At 43.3% G+C, this 18339-nt stretch overlaps 1 protein-coding gene and 1 pseudogene across 4 annotated transcripts in view; one reads left to right on the top strand and one right to left on the bottom strand.

The window, feature by feature from the left end:
- The window catches only part of DNM3 (dynamin 3), a 412790-nt gene extending 396185 nt beyond the window's left edge, over nt 1–16605 (bottom strand). For all 4 annotated transcript variants that reach the window (XM_011371704.2, XM_011371705.2, XM_023537572.1 and 1 more), the window contains exon 1: nt 16270–16605. In XM_011371704.2, the coding sequence (XP_011370006.1) occupies nt 16270–16430 (161 nt within the window). In that variant the 5' untranslated portion in view covers nt 16431–16605. The remainder of the gene's footprint in view (nt 1–16269) is intronic.
- Nucleotides 12628–12743, top strand: LOC111746596 (annotated as a pseudogene).
- Nucleotides 16606–18339: the final 1734 nt, after the last annotated feature.

The following is an 18339-nucleotide window of genomic DNA, read 5'->3' on the forward strand; positions in this document are numbered from 1 at the left end:
ATCAATGAAAGAGAGAAGATTTAAAAAATTAAGTTTTTCAATAGACAGAGGCTACTCCTCAGTTAGTAAGGCAACCCAGAGTTGCCAAGAATGCTGACTTAGAAGAGAGCTAATTTTCCTTCTTTTCTGTCTGAAAAATTGTCGAAGTTGTGACATTCCGAACTCAATCATGCATGTCGGCGGAGATGCCATTAAATAGGTGGATCTGAGCACTTCAAACAGATCTGGCATAAAGCTATTTCTTGCTCAAAAAATTTCCACTCATTCACACAATGCGCACTCCGCAGTGTCAAGGTTGAAAACAGGAAAAACCACTTGGCTTGGTGCCAAGTACTTAGGAGCATTTCAGTTTCTGCCCCTTGGCCTGGGCAGACCACAGAGGAGATGGATGCCTGGCATGCCACGAGCTGTCCTCAGGACCCCACTTGACACCCTCACCAGGGAGGGTGGGTCCCAGGGCGTGAACGGAAGAATTTCAGAACTGGTTGACGCTAAGAGATCCTGTCTGTGAGGAAAGTCTACTGCTCTTGCTGAAACGAAGAGTGCTTTTTAAAGAAAAGCTTCGCCGTCAATACTCTCGATGGCACAGGGAGAATTATGGTGGAAAAGCACAGACCTCACTCGTGTGTGGAAGAGTAATTCATGAGTTGGACCCCATGTGAAAAAGTTTTGAAAGTAATTAACCAACATATTTCATTTATGACTTACGTCTTAGGGATGCGTCAGAGTGACAGATGAGAAAAATCTACTTCCAAAACCTGAGAGCTTTTCCAATAAATACAAAAAAAAAATTGTAGGTGATAAGAAAGCATTGCATTTAACTGACAGTGGTTTTTCCTCCTTTTTACCTATATATAAAATAATGGTGCATCTTGAAATTGTAGTACCTTTGATAGATAAAATATGGTAGGTTATGGTAAATACAGATAGATAAACACATATTTATGATATATAACCAAAGGTACCACATTGAGGTGAACCTCACAATGCCAAATACTGGATTAATAGAGATTTCCTTTGACACTCATACATGAAAAGTCAGGGCCTGTTAATAATTTCCAAAGTCGATTATAAATATGAAGAAGACATTATTCCAAGAAGAGATTAGGTTTAAATAAAAGTAGATTCAAAGGAAATGCAGAAAAACTTGAGAGTGACAATACCGTAAATAAGAAAAATGTTTTGGGTGCATCTGCCTTAGATACACATGTGGCGGGGGGGCGGGGGGACACACATACGCCCTACCTACATCTCCCCGTGACATGTTACTTAAGTGTCTATATGTAGAAGAACTATGGACTGGATGAACCACAAATGTGATGTTTTATACCCTAGTATACATGTGACTTCTATATTCCAAATATCTGAGATCGAGAACATGAACGGCCATATTAAAATATGGGGTTTTTAGTGAAATAAAGTCATCACAGTAGACACAAGAAGAGGTAGATTCCTCCAGCACTTAACCAGTAACCATTTCCACAAGACCAGCCAGAATTACATCAAATTCCAAAAGCCATCACTTCTTACAGGGATACAAGTTTGCTTCAGATCTGTCCCAAGTCTGACCTTCAGCTCGCTTCTCCTTTGAAGGAGGCCTGGCCTGAGGTCTGACTCCTCTCCCTGCCCAGATGGATCCGGGCCCTTCTCCGCACACTGCCTGGAGTTCTCGCCGACTTCAAAGACTGCGCTCCGTGTGCGATTACGCCCACAGATGAAAAGTGAAAAATGCTTGGCCTTTGTGGGAACATGCACCTGAGCTTTTAAAATAAGACCCAAAAGCAGCTTTTGAAACAAGACCCTAAAAATACAACTCAGCATGAGTGTTCTGACCGACGATGACATCGACTTCTCCGGATCTATGCGTCAGCTCAGCCAATTAGCCATGCATGCAACCCCGCACAAATTTACTGAACATCTACTATGTGACACCTGTGATGTGTCATGCGTTGTGACCTTAGGATGCAGGTAATGTGATGCAGAGAAGCTTATAAAATAATGGAGCATATGAAATAAGTCATATTTAAGATATCGATAAGGCCTATTGAAAAATTACAAGTGAAGGTTTTTAAAAAACATAAAAGAAAGGAGAATCTATTTAAGCTGGAAAATTAAAAAGGCTTCGTAGAGGAAGTATTATGTAAACTTCAACTTACCAATTCTTCTGAATACATTTGTGAGGTCTTTGAAGGACAGGATAATCATTCACATCTTTAAGTCCACGATACCTAGCACGATCTTTTGTATATAGCAAACATTCAGGAGACTTTTAATGAGAACAAGCACTTGAGATGAAGGAAGCAGTGTGGGTAATGACACAAGGGAGAGAAAGCACAAGGAACGGTCTAGAGAATGGCGCCTTCGGTGTATTAGTGAGGGGCCTGGGGGACATGCTGGGAAGTCGCTGGTGGCCAGATCATGGACAGCGTTAAATGCGATGTCGAGAAGTTAGGGTTTTATTGTGTGAGAAAAGGAAGTGATGAGATTAGATTGTACCTTAAGAGAACTACGGCAAAAGTATTTAGGATGATTTAGACGGGGGTTGAACGGAGAACGAACGGAGGCTCCTACGAGATTGCAGTAGATCGAAAGAGAAGAAATAAGTTCTAGACTGGGACAACAGCTACAGAAATGAAAGAAAAGTACCAGCAGAGAACAAAGGTACCACTAAAGTAGAACCTACAAAATGGAGCAGGTGTGGGGAGAGGGGAGTTGAAGAAAATATGAGTTTCAACATTGGTTGATTAAGAGAACAGGAAAGTCTGTCGATACGCATAGGACATGAGCTATCCGGGGAAAACGATGATTCTATTAGGAAAAGTGTGAGCATTTAAGTTGTAATCTCAGCATGCACCTGAAAATATGGGAAAGGAACCCAGGCTCAAGATCCCAAAGCCCCCTGCCCAGCTGAACCCTGATGCTGGGCGAGGTCACAGCGGAAGGAAGCCACGACTGCTTGTTACAAAATGAGAAATTGTTTTTAACTCAGTTCTAGAGTAAACTGTATAAGTATGAATGTTTCTTCTTTCTTTCTGATAACAAATCATATTTTAGTTTTTCCTCTAACTACCCTGGTACTTTATGTGTTCCATTCCATTATTATGATAATCTTTATGTTTGGAAATTTACTATTCTCCATTTCTCGGTCTTACCTTAATTACTTCTTTTGCTTGGTCCTGCCTCTTCATTTCTATTTTACTTTACTTTTTCATTTTGTGTGTCCGATACCTCCAAAAATATGTGTTGGAAAATAAATAAATGAATCAATATGGTTTGTAGAAAGCCATCTCAAACTCTTTGTGGAAAAGCAGGATATAAATAAATTTAAAAATGGCTTTATTTGCTGGGATGATAGTTAACTTCTTCTGAATTATAGGACTGTTTCTCTCCAATTAACAAAACCTCCTAGATTTTAAATGTCTGTGTTTTGAAAGGCAAATTGAGGAATCATTAATTTCATTATAAAACAACTTCGGCTCACAGAAAGATTCTCTCTAAAATAGAATTCCAAGCTACATGATAAGAAAAATATTTTCAGGTGGGAATTAGAAACTTTTGGCAAGCGAAATCTGAAAATTAAAGCATCTGTAATATAATACAAAGCCTTAAGAAAATACAACTTACAAATATTTTCATTTTATATACACATATAAAATATATATACCATTTTTTAAAGAGAAAAGCTACTGAATAAACAAGACACACAATGACAATTCGACGATAAATGTCATACTCCATTCTAAATAGACTTGTTTGTTGCAAATATATACATTATATATACAAACTATGATCTCATTGTGCTTTTCTTGGTCCCAGCCTAACAGAGAAAGCCCCCTTTTCCAAGCTCAGGGGCCTCCCCTTAACACACTAGGCTTCCACAAGTCCTGTCTGTTCTACAGACAACTGGGAGTTTGTCCTGTACCCTGGCAAGCCTTATCGTAAACTCTTAGCTCCTTTTAACCAGTTACCAGGTCTTGTCTCCCTCACTGGCACAGTTCCTTAATGTGCAGGCATCTGGAGACCTTACTGGAAAATATGCAGGGTAGATCCGAATATGCATACTTTCCTTCTACACCAGATGTATCCCTCCATTCACTCACTCATGGGTCCAAACCAGGAAACCTATGAGCCATTCTGAAGAAATATTACCTCTTGGAAAAACAGCCTTCAGTTATAGGTCTTCAAAATTTGTCTTAGACGTTATGCCAAGAAAATACAGCATTTTAAGTAGAGCAGGTGTTCTGGCGGTCCTTGCAATGGAGACCATCTCTTAGGCATGTTTTGCTACATGTGCGTCTTCCCTTAACCACTGGTTTTTAAACTATCACTTATTGAGGAGTCTATGTACTAGACATTTTTAAAAGCCACTTTTTAGACTTTGTAAAAGGAAGTGAGATCATGTCTACATCTCCATTCTGCAAATGAGGAAACAACGCAGAAAGCCATGTATGTTCAAAAGCCCCAGGCTTTGTGTGCACGCACCAGCGCCTCTCCGGATAACTCCATGTTCAAAGAGCTCGGGGTTCGGCATGGCTCTGAGCAGCTCCAGCCTGTCAGCACACATTTAGTAAATACCTTCTACCTGCAGGCTTACCGGAGGCTTCCGAGAGGACACAGTAGCTGGGTCCTGAATGGTAGGTGGAGTTAGGTAGGCAAAGGGGACCCACGGAGCCTTCTGGGTAGAGGGGAACACGTGTTAAGCCATGGGGACAGGACAGGGCTTGATACATTCCAGGAGCTCTGAGCAGATCAGCATGACTAGAAATGGCAGTGACTGGGAGGGACAGCGAGAGAGGAGAATGGACAAGGAGACAGACGGCAGATCATGAAGGAAACACTCCATCGTGCTAAGAAGCTGGGTAATGGGGATTTTTGCGGTAGAGTGGCTTGATAAAACTTGCATTTTAGCGAGTCCGTTTAACTGTTTTTGACTTACAAAAAGGGCAATTTCATACACGTTTTGAACGTATTCTGCTACTGAGCTGACATTTTCATTTCCTCAGATATTCTTTGCATCCCTTTTCCTTTCTATTTCTCCTTCTCCATCTCCTCATCAAACTGGAATGTCCCCCCATCAACGCTACGCACCTCTCCTATCCGGACCAGCTTTTTACCCTTCTGTTACAGGGGTGAGGTACCCCTCCTTATCTTGTAAGGGCTATTCCGCCACGGACCCTCTGGACCCCACGCCCTGCACTCCCTCAGGCCTGCCTGCCTCTCTCGCCTGTACCATCTGCCGGTTCTTCCCACTAGCAAACAGAAATGCTCCCATAACTCTCGTTAAAGAAGAACCCCCTCTCAGCCCCAGACCCTCTTTCAACTTCTTCTCCAAAGAGGTGTCTACTACACACTCTGTCCCCACAGGCTCGCTTTCCATTTCCTTCTCAGTTCTCTCCAAGTGGGCTCCAGGCTGGGATTCCCACCACTCCCATTAAACTGCTCTTCTCCCTCAGTTCTAAAGAGTCTTTTAAACATTTTCAAAGAACGGCATCCATTATGTTCTAAACTTCCAGTTACAGTAATTAAAATTACATAAAATTGAAAGTTCAGTTCCTCAGGATCATTAGCCACAAAGCCACATGGGCTGTGACGACTGTCTTAAACTGCACTGACCTGGCGTGATCTTTTTTAGATGTCAATCACATATGTCACACTCCCCGACGAAAATCCTTCCTTTGGTCACTTACCATTGCACTTCGGACAAAATCTAAACTATTTTTGACAGCAGCAAAGCCCACCTAAACTCCCTTCTGCTACCCTTCCTCGCCACACTTCCCCCTACGCCACTGTGCCCTAGTGGCACAGACTTCACCTTAAATTCCTCCAACACGCAGAGCTATTTGACAGCTCAGAGCCTTGGCGCATACTGTTCTACCTGCATGGAATGCTTTACCCTAGCTTGTCCCATGGCTGATCCCTTGTCCTTCTGCTCATATGTCACCTCATCAGACAGTATGTCCTGCTCTGTCATTTTCAATCACTATGTCCTAATCATTTCTGTCATGGCATCCATACTGGCTTACAATCACACATTTTTATTTATCATTGGTCTTCTCACTGATCACATGCTCCACAGAAGTGTGCTCGTTTACTTATTAATGTGTTTCTGCTGCCTGAGCCAGTGCCTGGCATACAGCGAGTGCTCAATAACCATCATATGCTACAGATAAACCACGTATGGCGAAGGCTGAAACCTCTCTGTTATATTTATCAATTTATTCATTCAATATTTCTTAAGGAGTTACTATGTGCCAGGAGTGAAAATAAATAACACAGACTCTGACCTCAAGAAGCTGACAATTTAGTGGTAGAAGTAGATAATTCAGTATAATGTAGTAAATATACCACTGGAGAACTGCTCAGAGTGATGGGCGCCCAGGAGAAGGACAAGTCACCTGGGGAGAGATGGGAGTGGGAGGGAGTTGAGGCTTCCAGGAGGAGAGGAGGGGCGAACTGAAGACCACAGAAGCCAACCCGGTGAAGGATAACATTCCTATAAAGGGATCTACATGAAAAAAGGCAAAAAAAAAAAAAAAATGTGAAATAGCATGTGAACGTGAGCAGGGCATGAACACAGCTAGATCAAAGAATAACATCACATAGAGGGCTGGGCCACAGAGGGTCTTTGTATGCCGTGCCTAGAAGCTTAGGTTTTATGCTGTCGCCATTAAGAACTGAAAAGTTTTCACCAAGACAGTGACATCATTTAATTTTAATTCCCTACCAATCAGGCCGCGGCCGTGTGAGAGTAAACCTGCAGGTGCAGACGAGGAAGACATCAAGCCTATCGGTCCCGTGCAGAAGACGAATAACGGCAACTTGAACTTGGTCAGCGGTTGTAGGGAGTAAGCATAAGTGGCCAGTTTCGGAACTACTTAGATGGTAAATTAAGTGGCTTGGGAATCGTCGGTGACCTTGGCAAGGGCAGTCTCGGTGCACCGATGGGAAAGGGAGACACGTTTCTCCCCCCAACCACAGCTGCAGAAATTATAGGAATTGTGAAAGTGGTGATTAGTAGTTCCGGAATCTGGCTGCTTCTCAGAAGCACCAGGAGAGCTTTTGAAAGCTATGGCTACACGCCAGACCCACGGAGTCAGTGTCCATGAGCGGAGCCCAGGAACCCTTATTATGACAAGTTTCACAGGTAAATCTTATACGAATATCCACATACTTGCTTTGGAGGAATGACTCAGAAATGGAGGCACGTGGCTAAGAGCATTAGCTTATCAGGATAAAGGCATTAGTTCCCCAAACACGGATTATTTTATCTTACCAAAAGCCAGGAAAGCCAGGATCTTCACTCCCGGTACCCACTCATCTTGAGTCAGATCAACAATTTAATTAGTGAAAACACAATAAAAATTAAGGTACCTACACAGAACTATGCAAGACACTGTGGACAATACCAACGGAGGACTTGCAGTCTGACTCAGTGCCCAAAACTAATGTGAATCAGTCAGAAATGCTGAAGTGCTAAACAGTGTGGAACCAGCCCCAGGCCCTCAGAGATCAGAGAAGGCTGCAAACGTGACCCCTGAGCCTCCGGCCCCACTATGACCTATCAAATTCTCACTCTTTAAAGTTCATGTCAGATCCTTCCTTTTCATAACATCCTTCCTCTCCACAGAGATTGTCCAAAACACTCCTGGATTGTCCAAAACACTCTGTACTCCTAGAGGCACCTAAAAGGTTCTAGACATAATCTTCTGACTTGTGTGTTGGGGAGGGGATCCCTGCACATCCAAGCAATTCTCGGACGCCAGCTGAGTGTCCTACAATTCAACCCGATTGTGACTCTATCTACGTGGAGATAGTGTCAGATTCTACAAGGTAGGGGCTCAGTCCCACAAGACTGTCCCCCCATCCAGAAACACACACCCTCACACAGATACACACATACACATGTACACATGCACACACACTTCATATACTATTCACAAGTCCAGCTTATTACCTATGCTAGTGACCAATAGGCTACGGACTGGAGGTTCCGACGACCCCCTCCTTGTGTTCAATTAATTTGTTAGAGCAGCTCACAGAACTCAGGGAAACATTTTACCCACTAGATTTCAGGTTTATCATAAAAGATAGAACTCAGGAGCAGCCAGATGGAAGAGAAGCATAGGGCACAGTATGTGAGAACAGGTACAAAGCGCCCATGCCTCCTCCAGGGCTGCCACACTGTCCCCAAATCACAAGTTCACCAGACCTCAGAACCCCAGCCTTTCGGGTTTTTAAGAAGGCTTCATTATGAGGCAGGACTGATTATATCACTGGCCTCTGATGCTCAAACTAGCTCTCCAGCCCCCATCACCTCCCAAGGTCAAGGGGCTGGTGGGAGGGGCTTCAAAGTTCTATCCCTCTAATCACATGGTTAGTCCCTCTGGTGATCAGCCCCCAGCCTTAGCTGACCTAGGGACATCCAAAAGTCACCTCGTTAATATAACAAAAGACAACTTTATGGTGTGGACATGAGAAATTCCAAGCGTTTGGGGAGCTGTGAGCCAGGTACCCGGGATGAAGACCAAACACATACTTTTCTTATAAATTGCAATATTGCAGCCATCATTTATTGAATGCATATCATGGCCCAGATGCTTTACGTCATTTTACTTAGAACTTTAACACACATAAAAAAAAAAAAAAATCAGTCTGTATTATTATCTCTACACGGCAGATGAGAAAGCTAAGTCCCAGTGAGGTTCAATGCCTCACAGAGGAGCCAGCAGGAGTCAGAGATGGGCCTGAGACACCAGTCAGCAAAGCCTGCACTCTATGTCACCGGGGTATGATGATGCCTTTTCAAATACTGGCCTTTTCAGGATCAAAGAACAGAAATATCATAAATAAGATTAGTCACCCATCAGATTACTTATTCAAGTGAATTAGTCTTTTCGATTCCAAGCCACTGAAACCAGACAACAAAGCCCTTCAGAACCTCTGCCCACTCCTAACAGGTACACGTGTGTGTTTGTTATTCACGGGTAATGAGGACCTTGAAGGAGTGGGAAATGACAGTGAGACACTGTCAAAGGAAGCACCGAAGCAGACACTTCGAAATCCTGGAAACAGAATACTTTTGGCAGGGATGTTAGAGAAAAACGAGACAGAAAACGATCCTGTATCATTCATATAATTCGTGAGTTAAATATATCACCCTTTCCCGCAACAACTATCTTGACTTTCTTATCAATTAACATTAAGGATTAACACAATATTACTGCTTGTTGGAATTAATTGTTAAAAATTCTACATCGATGGGCCTCGCTCTAAGAATATAAGCACCAAAATGTAAAAATATGAAACAGGCAAACTGAAGGATGAAAATTTGCCATCCAAATATGTATTCGATTTTACCAAAAGTTCACCCATTTCTTTACAAAGTAACCTTTCCGTTTATTATTTATTTATACACAACTGTTCCGAAGAGTTCCTTGGTTTAAGCAAGGCCTATCAGTGATCTTTCCAGGCACAGCTTCCCAGATACCCCCACCTGGTAGGAAAAGAGTAAGTACATGTGAAACATCCACTGTTTCATTTATTTAGTCTTTTCCTGTGCCCATCTGTTCTCTAAAAGTCACAATTTACTCTAGAGTATGTTATCTCAGCCAAATTACCTGGGCTAAGCGTGAGAAAAATCCTGTTCCCTGTCTCTTTCCACTATTGCATGTGGGGGAAAAAATAATAAAATGTCACTGCTGGTCTGCTATCACGAATGGAGGGGAGTATAGCAGAGGAGGAAAGTTTGGTCCAATGGGAGGGAATGGAAAGAGGAGGAGGCAGAGAGAGGGTGAGAGGGAGGCCCCTGAAAACAATAAGGGACTAGAAGATGCTGAACTGACCGAGCTCCCAGTTCTGAACACCACGTTCCAAACTCAGCTCTTGACTCTGTTTACGACCTTGGGCAAATCTCTTGGTTTCTCTGTATCCCAATGTAGCTCCAGGAAGTTAGCAAACATCAGCCAGGAGAAAGTGTCTTATAGAACCTAGTGAAATGCCAGTCCTTCCTACTGATGAAAGAAAGGCTAAGCTACCTTAACACACACACACACACACAATCACCAACACGGTATTAACAACCCTCTAATTTGTCGGAATGGCATTTGACTCAAGAAATGCAAATCATTTAGCGTCAACCCTCCACCTTTACCCTCCTCGCTTTCTAAACAACACATTGCATTCTCAGATTTGCCTTCTGAACATGTTCCCTGATATTCTGTCTTCAATTTACTCCACTACTTTAATAAATGTCTTATTCTTAAAAAAGGAAGGTAGAATCCACCTCCTTAAGTATTAGTGCCTTAGAGGTCCTTATTAAGCAGTGGGTCTGATCCTTCCCACTCTCAATTAGCCTTCACTGCATCCAGTTATATTTTTAATCTCTCCAACCTCTTTTCTTTACTGCTACTCTCCTCTTGGGCCTTCTCCAACACACAGTATCTCTGTGCTAGAGTGACAGTCTACATTCAATGCCCTGTTGTCGAGTCGGACACTGAGACATAGATCACCACCTCCCTGCTTTGACATCGATACTTCAGTACACGTAGCCTTGAGTTAAAATGATACCAGCTGCCAAATAACACTGGACACTCATGTACCGTCTACTTTCCGCTTGTGTCCCAACTCGATTTCAGAATTGGAGCTTTCCAGGGTGATTTTCTTTTTTGTCAAAATAAATTGACAAGAGTAGAAATTATTTTGTCCCAACGAGTTTGCATTATACCCAACTGCCTTCATTTTACAAACTCATTGGAAAATGTGGTCTCATACCTTATGCTGCCAGTTTCTATACATTCATGCTTCCTTCTACATTCTTGCCCAGTGTCCTTGGAACTCAAGAAATATATGCTCATTGACGTTACTGCACTTATTTCTCAACAGTACCAAAAGGAGTCATGTCCAAGGCTAAATTCCAGCTCGGGCATTTATTAGCCATGTGACCCTTCCCAAACTACCTGTCTCTCTAACCCTGAGTTTCCTCCCGGGATGTGAAGCAGGTAAGATAAAGAGGCATGGAAAGGGGATGCCAGTGTCTGCGCCTGCCCCCCGATGAGGTTAAAAAATACTGCCCCCCTAACTCCTTCTACTTCATAAAAATGTGTTTAGTATAACACAATTCATTAGAATTTTTTAAGTAATGCTGAGAGTGTGGGAAATTGCAAAGCAGACTTAGAGGTGGGCATTCTACACAGTACATGAGCCTGGGGCTCTCCTGACTCGGCTTCGGTGGGAGTGAAAAAAATGACCGATATCTTTTAGCTACTTGCAGTCGTCCTCTCTTAAAAGTAAATGAAACATGATGATAAGTAAAACATCGCAATTACCCCTAGCAAAGGACCCTACTTAAAAACACACACAGCTAAGATACTAAACGCGTGTTCCAATGGCGGAGCATCAGAGAGCCTGCCCTCCAGCACACTGCCCATTAAGCTCCCACTCTCCCAGCGTTCCGAACAACCGCCTGCCAACTTCACTCTCAGAGAAGTTAATCGGGTGCATTTTTGATATCTGTTCATTGTAAGTAAATGTCAAAACAGAGATAGCCCATCCAGTTCAGTTACCTAACTGTATTGCTTCTCAGATATTATTAATTAAAAAAAGAATTAAGCTGATTGTGGTAATTAAATCCAACTGTGAATTTGTGATAACCTAAAAGTACAGTATGTAATGTTAATCCAGCAAAAAATATCTTTGTAATTTCAGGTTTTAGCAATTTATTGTTAGATGAATAAAGTTCATGTTTCTGATGCTTTCTTTAAGTGGGCTCTTGGGAACCATGAAGCATGATTTCAACAATTGTCACATTTTAATAGTTAGGACCCATTTATCTAAGAACGTTAAAACTTGGAAGCCATCTGTTGAAAAATATTTGCTAATTCAGATGCTTCGATATTAATAATCCTTTCCCTCAATACAAACCTATTTCTGAATTAAGAAGTTTAATATTAATGCTTCTGTGCCTAGTCTCATTTGTAATTAGAGAACTCTTACCTCTTCAATTTTTAAATACTCTCTTGAAATCAAAGGATTTAAGAATAAAGTCGTGTCTATCTAAAGCATATAAATGACTTTCAGATTTTTAAAAAATTTCCTGGTCATGTCCATTCAACAACAGCATCAAATGGCTCACTTTTAAAGTTCTCCTTTAATTTGATAATCAACATATTCCTCTTTAGAAACCTCATAACTAAATAAATATACATTATTTGACATTTTCACATTGAAATGAACTCCCCTCAACAGTCACTTTAAAAATCTTTTTTCTGGTTCCCAATGATCACAAAACCTATTTTTTTTCTGCAAAATCGTTAAGTCTATTTATCACTCAGGCTAGAACAATGTGGAATCCTCTGCCTATATAATTAGCATTGAAGAACTAATGTTTCTAACAAGTGTATCATTAAAAAACATTTGCACATTAGCGACTAGTACATTATCACTTAACACCTCTATAAACAAGTTATATGCACTCTAAATACAGACTTAAATAAACAATCCAATTACATTCTGGAGCTCCCTTCAAGAATGCCTAATACATGGGATGTGGCTCCATAGTGTAACGGTTGGCACGTCTGCTTTACACACAGAAGGTCCTGGGTTCACACCCCAGTGGAGCCATGGTCCATTGTTTGCAGCCATGCCACCCTGAACAAGCCCCATGTCTGATCTCAGAAGCTAAGCAGGGTCGGGCCTGGTTAGTACTTGGATGGGAGACCACCTAGGAAGACCAGGTGCTGTAAGCATAAATAATAATAAGTAATTTTAAAAAAATAAAAAAAAGAATGCCTCATATAGAACAGAAATATACTCATTTTCTAACTAATGTTGCTTTCGCCTATGGGGTTGTTTCAAATTCACCGTGAAATGAGGCAAGGTAGACATATATAAAAATATGAATGAAGTTATTAATACAGCAACTTCATTATTTAGGTGGTGCTTTTAACCGTGATTGAAGACATTAAAGGCATTGTGAGTTTAAATACGAGAGGACAACATGGCAGAGGTTTGAGTATCGGTACAGAGCCCAGACGCCTCAGGTTGAATCCTAGCACCACCGTTTTTATGTTCTATTAGCCTTCGGCATGTTACTCAACCTCTCTAAACCTCAATTTTCTCTTCTGCAAAATGGAACTCATAAGAGTACCTTCTTCTTTGGGGTTTTATGAGGATTAAATGAGATTATCCATGTAAAAGCACCTAGAATAGGACCTGATGCTTAGCGAGCGCGCAATTAATGCTAACCATCATCATCATCATCCTCATCATCTCGCCGCACTGTAAAAAACAAAACTGGATGTGAAAGTAGTTGTATAAATACAATTCTTCCATACACAAATCAGACCAATGGGCAGACCCTAAGCCAGCTAGCGAACCCCTATATTCAGACCATGAGTCTCAGCTTCCATTCATTAGACCGTAAGATGCCTCTCCCTGCCAGCATACATCTCATTTGAACAACCAAAAGAACAATCTGGTTACTCACCTATGTCACATTAATATGTAAGTTCCCCACTTCAACGAGAAAATCGCAAACAAGTAGTTCATTCATGACTCATTTTATTCACAACGACCTTAAACTTGTCACCCAAAAATTGGATTTTATAGCTACAGTTAAATGAAGTAAATATATTCGCATCTAAATTCATTCAGTGGTGTCCAAAAATATATCAATATAAGCAAACTATCTGAGAGAAGATATGGTTAGTCCACTAAACATGGATTGTCAAATACTGGGGAGAAATGCATCATTATTTTGAAGGGAACAAGCATAAATGATGAGCAAACACTATACATTTACACAAGCAATGACCCCTTGTTTTATGACTACATTCAACCATCGTGCATAGGTCAGCCTTAAAAACCTATGAAAGAGGAAAGTTCCATCCTAAAAGGACCTTATCTTTACTGCGAAATTTCTGGATAATAAAAAGATAAAAGAGCAGTTTTCTCTGCCTAAGATGAATCTCCTATTAAAAGAGAGAACTCCTTTTTTCCCTAAGGTTGGTTTATAATTAGAAATTAGATGCCTCAATAATTCAATGACCAAAATCTTTATTAAAATCAAATGACCTTTGTAATTAAATTTTCTTCTAATATATTGGCTCGGCTAGGCAGGTGTCATCTCTACAGATAATAAAGCTTTTATATATTTATTTTTTACATCCCCCCAACTCAAAGCCTTCATATATTTATTAAATGAGTTTTTTCCTCCATGTTCATCCTTTTCTTTGATTTGACGTTCTAACAGTAATCAATTATTGGTAAAACTTTAAAAAGTATAACAAATTACTAATGTATTCCAGTAAATGCTCTGAGTTATATAATACGTATAATGTCCCTATTTTTCATTCTATCATAAATGTTCAAACTAAAATATTTTACTCTTCCATATCTCTTTTTTAAAATTTTCATTTCAAAAGAATGTAGCTAGTGAGAGGAAATGGGTACAATTTTATTATAGCATTAAGAAGTGTGTTAGGATTTGAAAACCTAAAGAATAGAATTCAGATATGTGCATAAAATTGACATTAGGTTCAAAAGCTTTCGCCACAAACAATGCATTTATAATACAGGCTCATCCAACTAAACATATGAAAGATGCATAAAAATATGGTAATTGCATTTGAATTACTTACAGTTTTAATCTTTAAGTATCTGTTTAAAAACCGAAAGTAGTTAAATGACTATTAAGTCATGTTAAATGCCCTGGAGTTTGAAAACCCAAATATATGGTCATCAAATCTCATTTTTCCTATGGGTACCACTTTAAATTTAGTGAATTTCATTAGCGATAAGTCAAAAAAAAGTAAAACCCTTAAATATGTGACTGCTGTGTGTTTATGTTTGAAATCACATGTTCCTCCATCGCTTCACCATGTCCATGATGACGTAGGCAAAATGCTTTGCCATCACTTTTCTCATCGCTCAAAATAAATGATAAAACCAAGCAAAGTGATTAAGTGACTTACTCAAAGATACCAGCCAACTGTCAGCAATTTTATGTTTTTATTAGGTTTCTCAGCTTTCTAATTCGTACAGGGCAAAAAAATGAAGAGTACCATTTGAGAGATGGAACATCATCTGAGAGAAAAGAACATGTACTTTATGGATACTGACATCCTCAAAGGAGATATGGGGATATCTAAATCTTACACATCACCAAACACCAACGAGAAGGAAAAGAGAAAAGGAACTGGAATCTTTTGAATCCCAAATCACTCACCAGCCAAATAAAAGGAGTAAAGTACAATCTCTGAATTGTGTCCCCTCCAGCCCACGCTCTGAGCTGCTGTACACTCCACCTGGGAACAGATTTCGGCTTTCATATGGGCTTTCAAATGGGCTTTTCTTAGCAAATGCCTGCCCTCCTCGGGCAAGGCCGTTAAGGTAACTTAATCCCTCACGAACTGCTTGCTCAGTGGGAGAAATGCTGAGTCCCAATTCAAAAATTAATTCTCTCTCTTTTTCTATATTATGAGCCATGAAGAACCCCCTAACTATAATTTAGATTCAGCGCGTTACCTTGAAGACCCACAGGGCAAATAGCTTAGGGAACGGAAGAAGATGCTGGGGGAGGGGTCGCGGAGAGAGTGCGAGAAAGATGCTGGTCAATTCCGAGATGATGCAGGAATGACATGGCACCTGGGCAACCCGAGCCCACGTCCACCCGTCTCGGAGTCTGGACCTCGGTGCGCCTGACAAATGCCTGGAGTGTGAGTAGGTGCACCCGCGAACACCGCCACCTTTTATTCCCGGGTCCCGGGGAGAACGGTGGGGAAGCGTGACTGGATAAAGCCTCCCCATAACAAACGAGGTCTTTCTGCTCGCACCCTGTCTCCCCTGCTAGGGGCAGGCGACGACTGTCTCGAACAGGAGACAGCTGAGCGGAGCCGGGCACCCCGGCGAGGAGCGAAGCGTCCCCGCAGGGGGGCGGGGGAGTGACCCCCGCCGAGAGCCGGGGGAGGCGGACAGGAAAGGGCGACGAGAACAGAGGACGCGGGACTGGGAAGCGCCCGAGCCACGCATCTGGCTGCCCGAGCTGGCGCGCGCCGCCGGGGGAAGTCGGTCCCGGGGCGGACCCCTCCCCAGGCGCCCCGGCGGGAGGACGCTGAGGAAATGGCTTTGTATCGCAGGATGGAAGGCAGACAGGAGGGCCACCGGGCGGGGAGGGGGGGACGACGGAGGACGCCGCCGCCTGCCCCGGGGCCCGGACCCGGACCCGCCGCAGCCCCCGGGGCCCCCGCGGCTCCAACGGCCCCGCGCGCTCACCTGCCCACGAAGTTCTCGAGCACTGAGCTCTTGCCGGCGCTCTGGCCGCCCACCACGGCGATCTGCGGCAGCTCCAGCAGGCAGCTCTGCCCCAGCGCCGAGAAGGCGTCCTGCAGACGGTTCACCAGAGGGATGAGCTCCTCCATCTCCCGGTTCCCCATGCCGCCTGCGCCGCCGGCCGGCCGCCCGCTGGCCCCTGCTCGCCTCCGCGGCCGGGCGGGGAGCCGGGCTGCGCTGCCTGCGCCGCCGCTGCCGCGCCGCGTTCAGTCAGCGGGGTCCAGCGCGGACGTCGGATCCCGCCACCCGCCGCGGCTCGCCTCCTGACAGCTAACTGCCTGCAGTGCGCCTGCGCAGGCGCCGGGGGCGTGGCCTGCCCCAGGACCGCCCCGCCCGGCCGCTGCCCCGCCCCCGGGTTCCCAGCCAGACATCCGGCTCCCGGCGCGCAGAGCAGAGCGCACGCACTGCCTCCCAGCTGTGGCCAGATGCCACCACCTCACTCTTCTGCTGCCAAGCCTCGGAGGCGAAGTCACAGCCTGGGTCAGGGCACGGCACGAAATCAGCAGCAGCCGGCGGCACTGTTCCCTTTCAGCAGCTACACTTTCCCCAAAGTCCAGGGGAAAGCACGACCACCGATAACAACTCAGCACTGTCACCACCAGCAGCAGCCGCAGCACCTCCGCCGCCACCTCCACAGTGCACTTCCCTAAAGGAAATTTCATGTTCTCATTCGCTGCTCCAGAACCCGGCTCTTCTTGGGGTGGCGGCCGGTTGGAGTCTAAATTCTCAGATCGACGTCCATTTCATGCTCTGCATAGTCTGACCCCACCGAATTATTCACCTTAACGAGTCCGTCGTGCTGACCCACTCACCACTCTCCCTCTCTAATCTACCAAGCTCATTCTGTCCTTTCCGACTCCCTCGTGTCATTTCTTTTCCCAGTCTATGCCCTTCTATAGGGTCCATCAATAACCATGTACTCTGCACCCATTCGGGTAAATTTAGCAAACCGAGAAGCCTTGCGTCAGGTCCTGTGCCTGCTGATAGAGGCACAAAACGGTCGTGCTTCTCCGTAGAGGGTTCCTTTTCAAATATCAAAAATCCTCAGGATCCAATTCATAGGCCTTACCTTGTCTCACATTGTATGCTCTACCTGAGGACTTTCGCATGGCTGTAATTCCATATGGTGGATACATTGCTAGACCATCTCTCTTTCCTTAGACTGTACTCCACTGGTCCTAGACCTCACTACCTGAACGTCCCCCAAGTCCCTCTGACTTAACTTATTCAAAACTGAAGCCATCTTTTCTAGTCTCAGCATTTAATGCTATAAAATCCCCTCTAACCCGAAAAAGAACTGTGTACAATGTACATAATAACCAAAAAAAAAAGAACCCAAATGTCCATCAAAAGGTGAATGAATAAATAAGTATGATATGTGTATACAGTGAAATAACCTCAGCAACACAGAGTGAACTTCTGATACGGCAACAACATAGTCAAATATCAACTGCATTATGTTGAATGAAAGAAGTAGACATGCATGATTTTGTTTGTACAAAGTTCTAGAACGAGCAAAACTAGTCTACAGTGATAGAAACCAAAACAGTGGTTGCCTTCAAGGGGTGGAGATTGACTGACTGTAAGAAGAATGAAAGACCTTTGTGGAATGATGGAAATGTCTTACACCTTGGTTTGGGTGTCAGCACACATTTGCTGGAACTCATTGAGCTAAATATTTAAGATCTGTGCATTTCATTGTAAATTATTTTTTTAAGTAGAAGAAAAAGACAAAACTGAACACGTCATCCTCTCCACTGAAGTGGATCCCTATTGGCATGTCTGCTCAGCCCACCTTCCCTAAGAATCACAACTCCATCTGTCATGTGGCTGTATCCAGAGCATCATGAATACCAGAAGGGCACGAAGTGTGAGGGGTGACTAACAGTGCCCTGGCCACAGCCCCATACACCATACACCAGGGGACACATGGCCCAAGACGCATCAATCAGAGCCCTTTGTAAGGACAATGGAACAGAGAGAGAGAGAGAGAGAGAGAGAGAGAGATTTGTC

The sequence above is a fragment of the Pteropus vampyrus genome, unplaced genomic scaffold (genome assembly GCF_000151845.1).
Source record: "Pteropus vampyrus isolate Shadow unplaced genomic scaffold, Pvam_2.0 Scaffold194, whole genome shotgun sequence".
Lineage (NCBI taxonomy): Eukaryota > Metazoa > Chordata > Mammalia > Chiroptera > Pteropodidae > Pteropus > Pteropus vampyrus.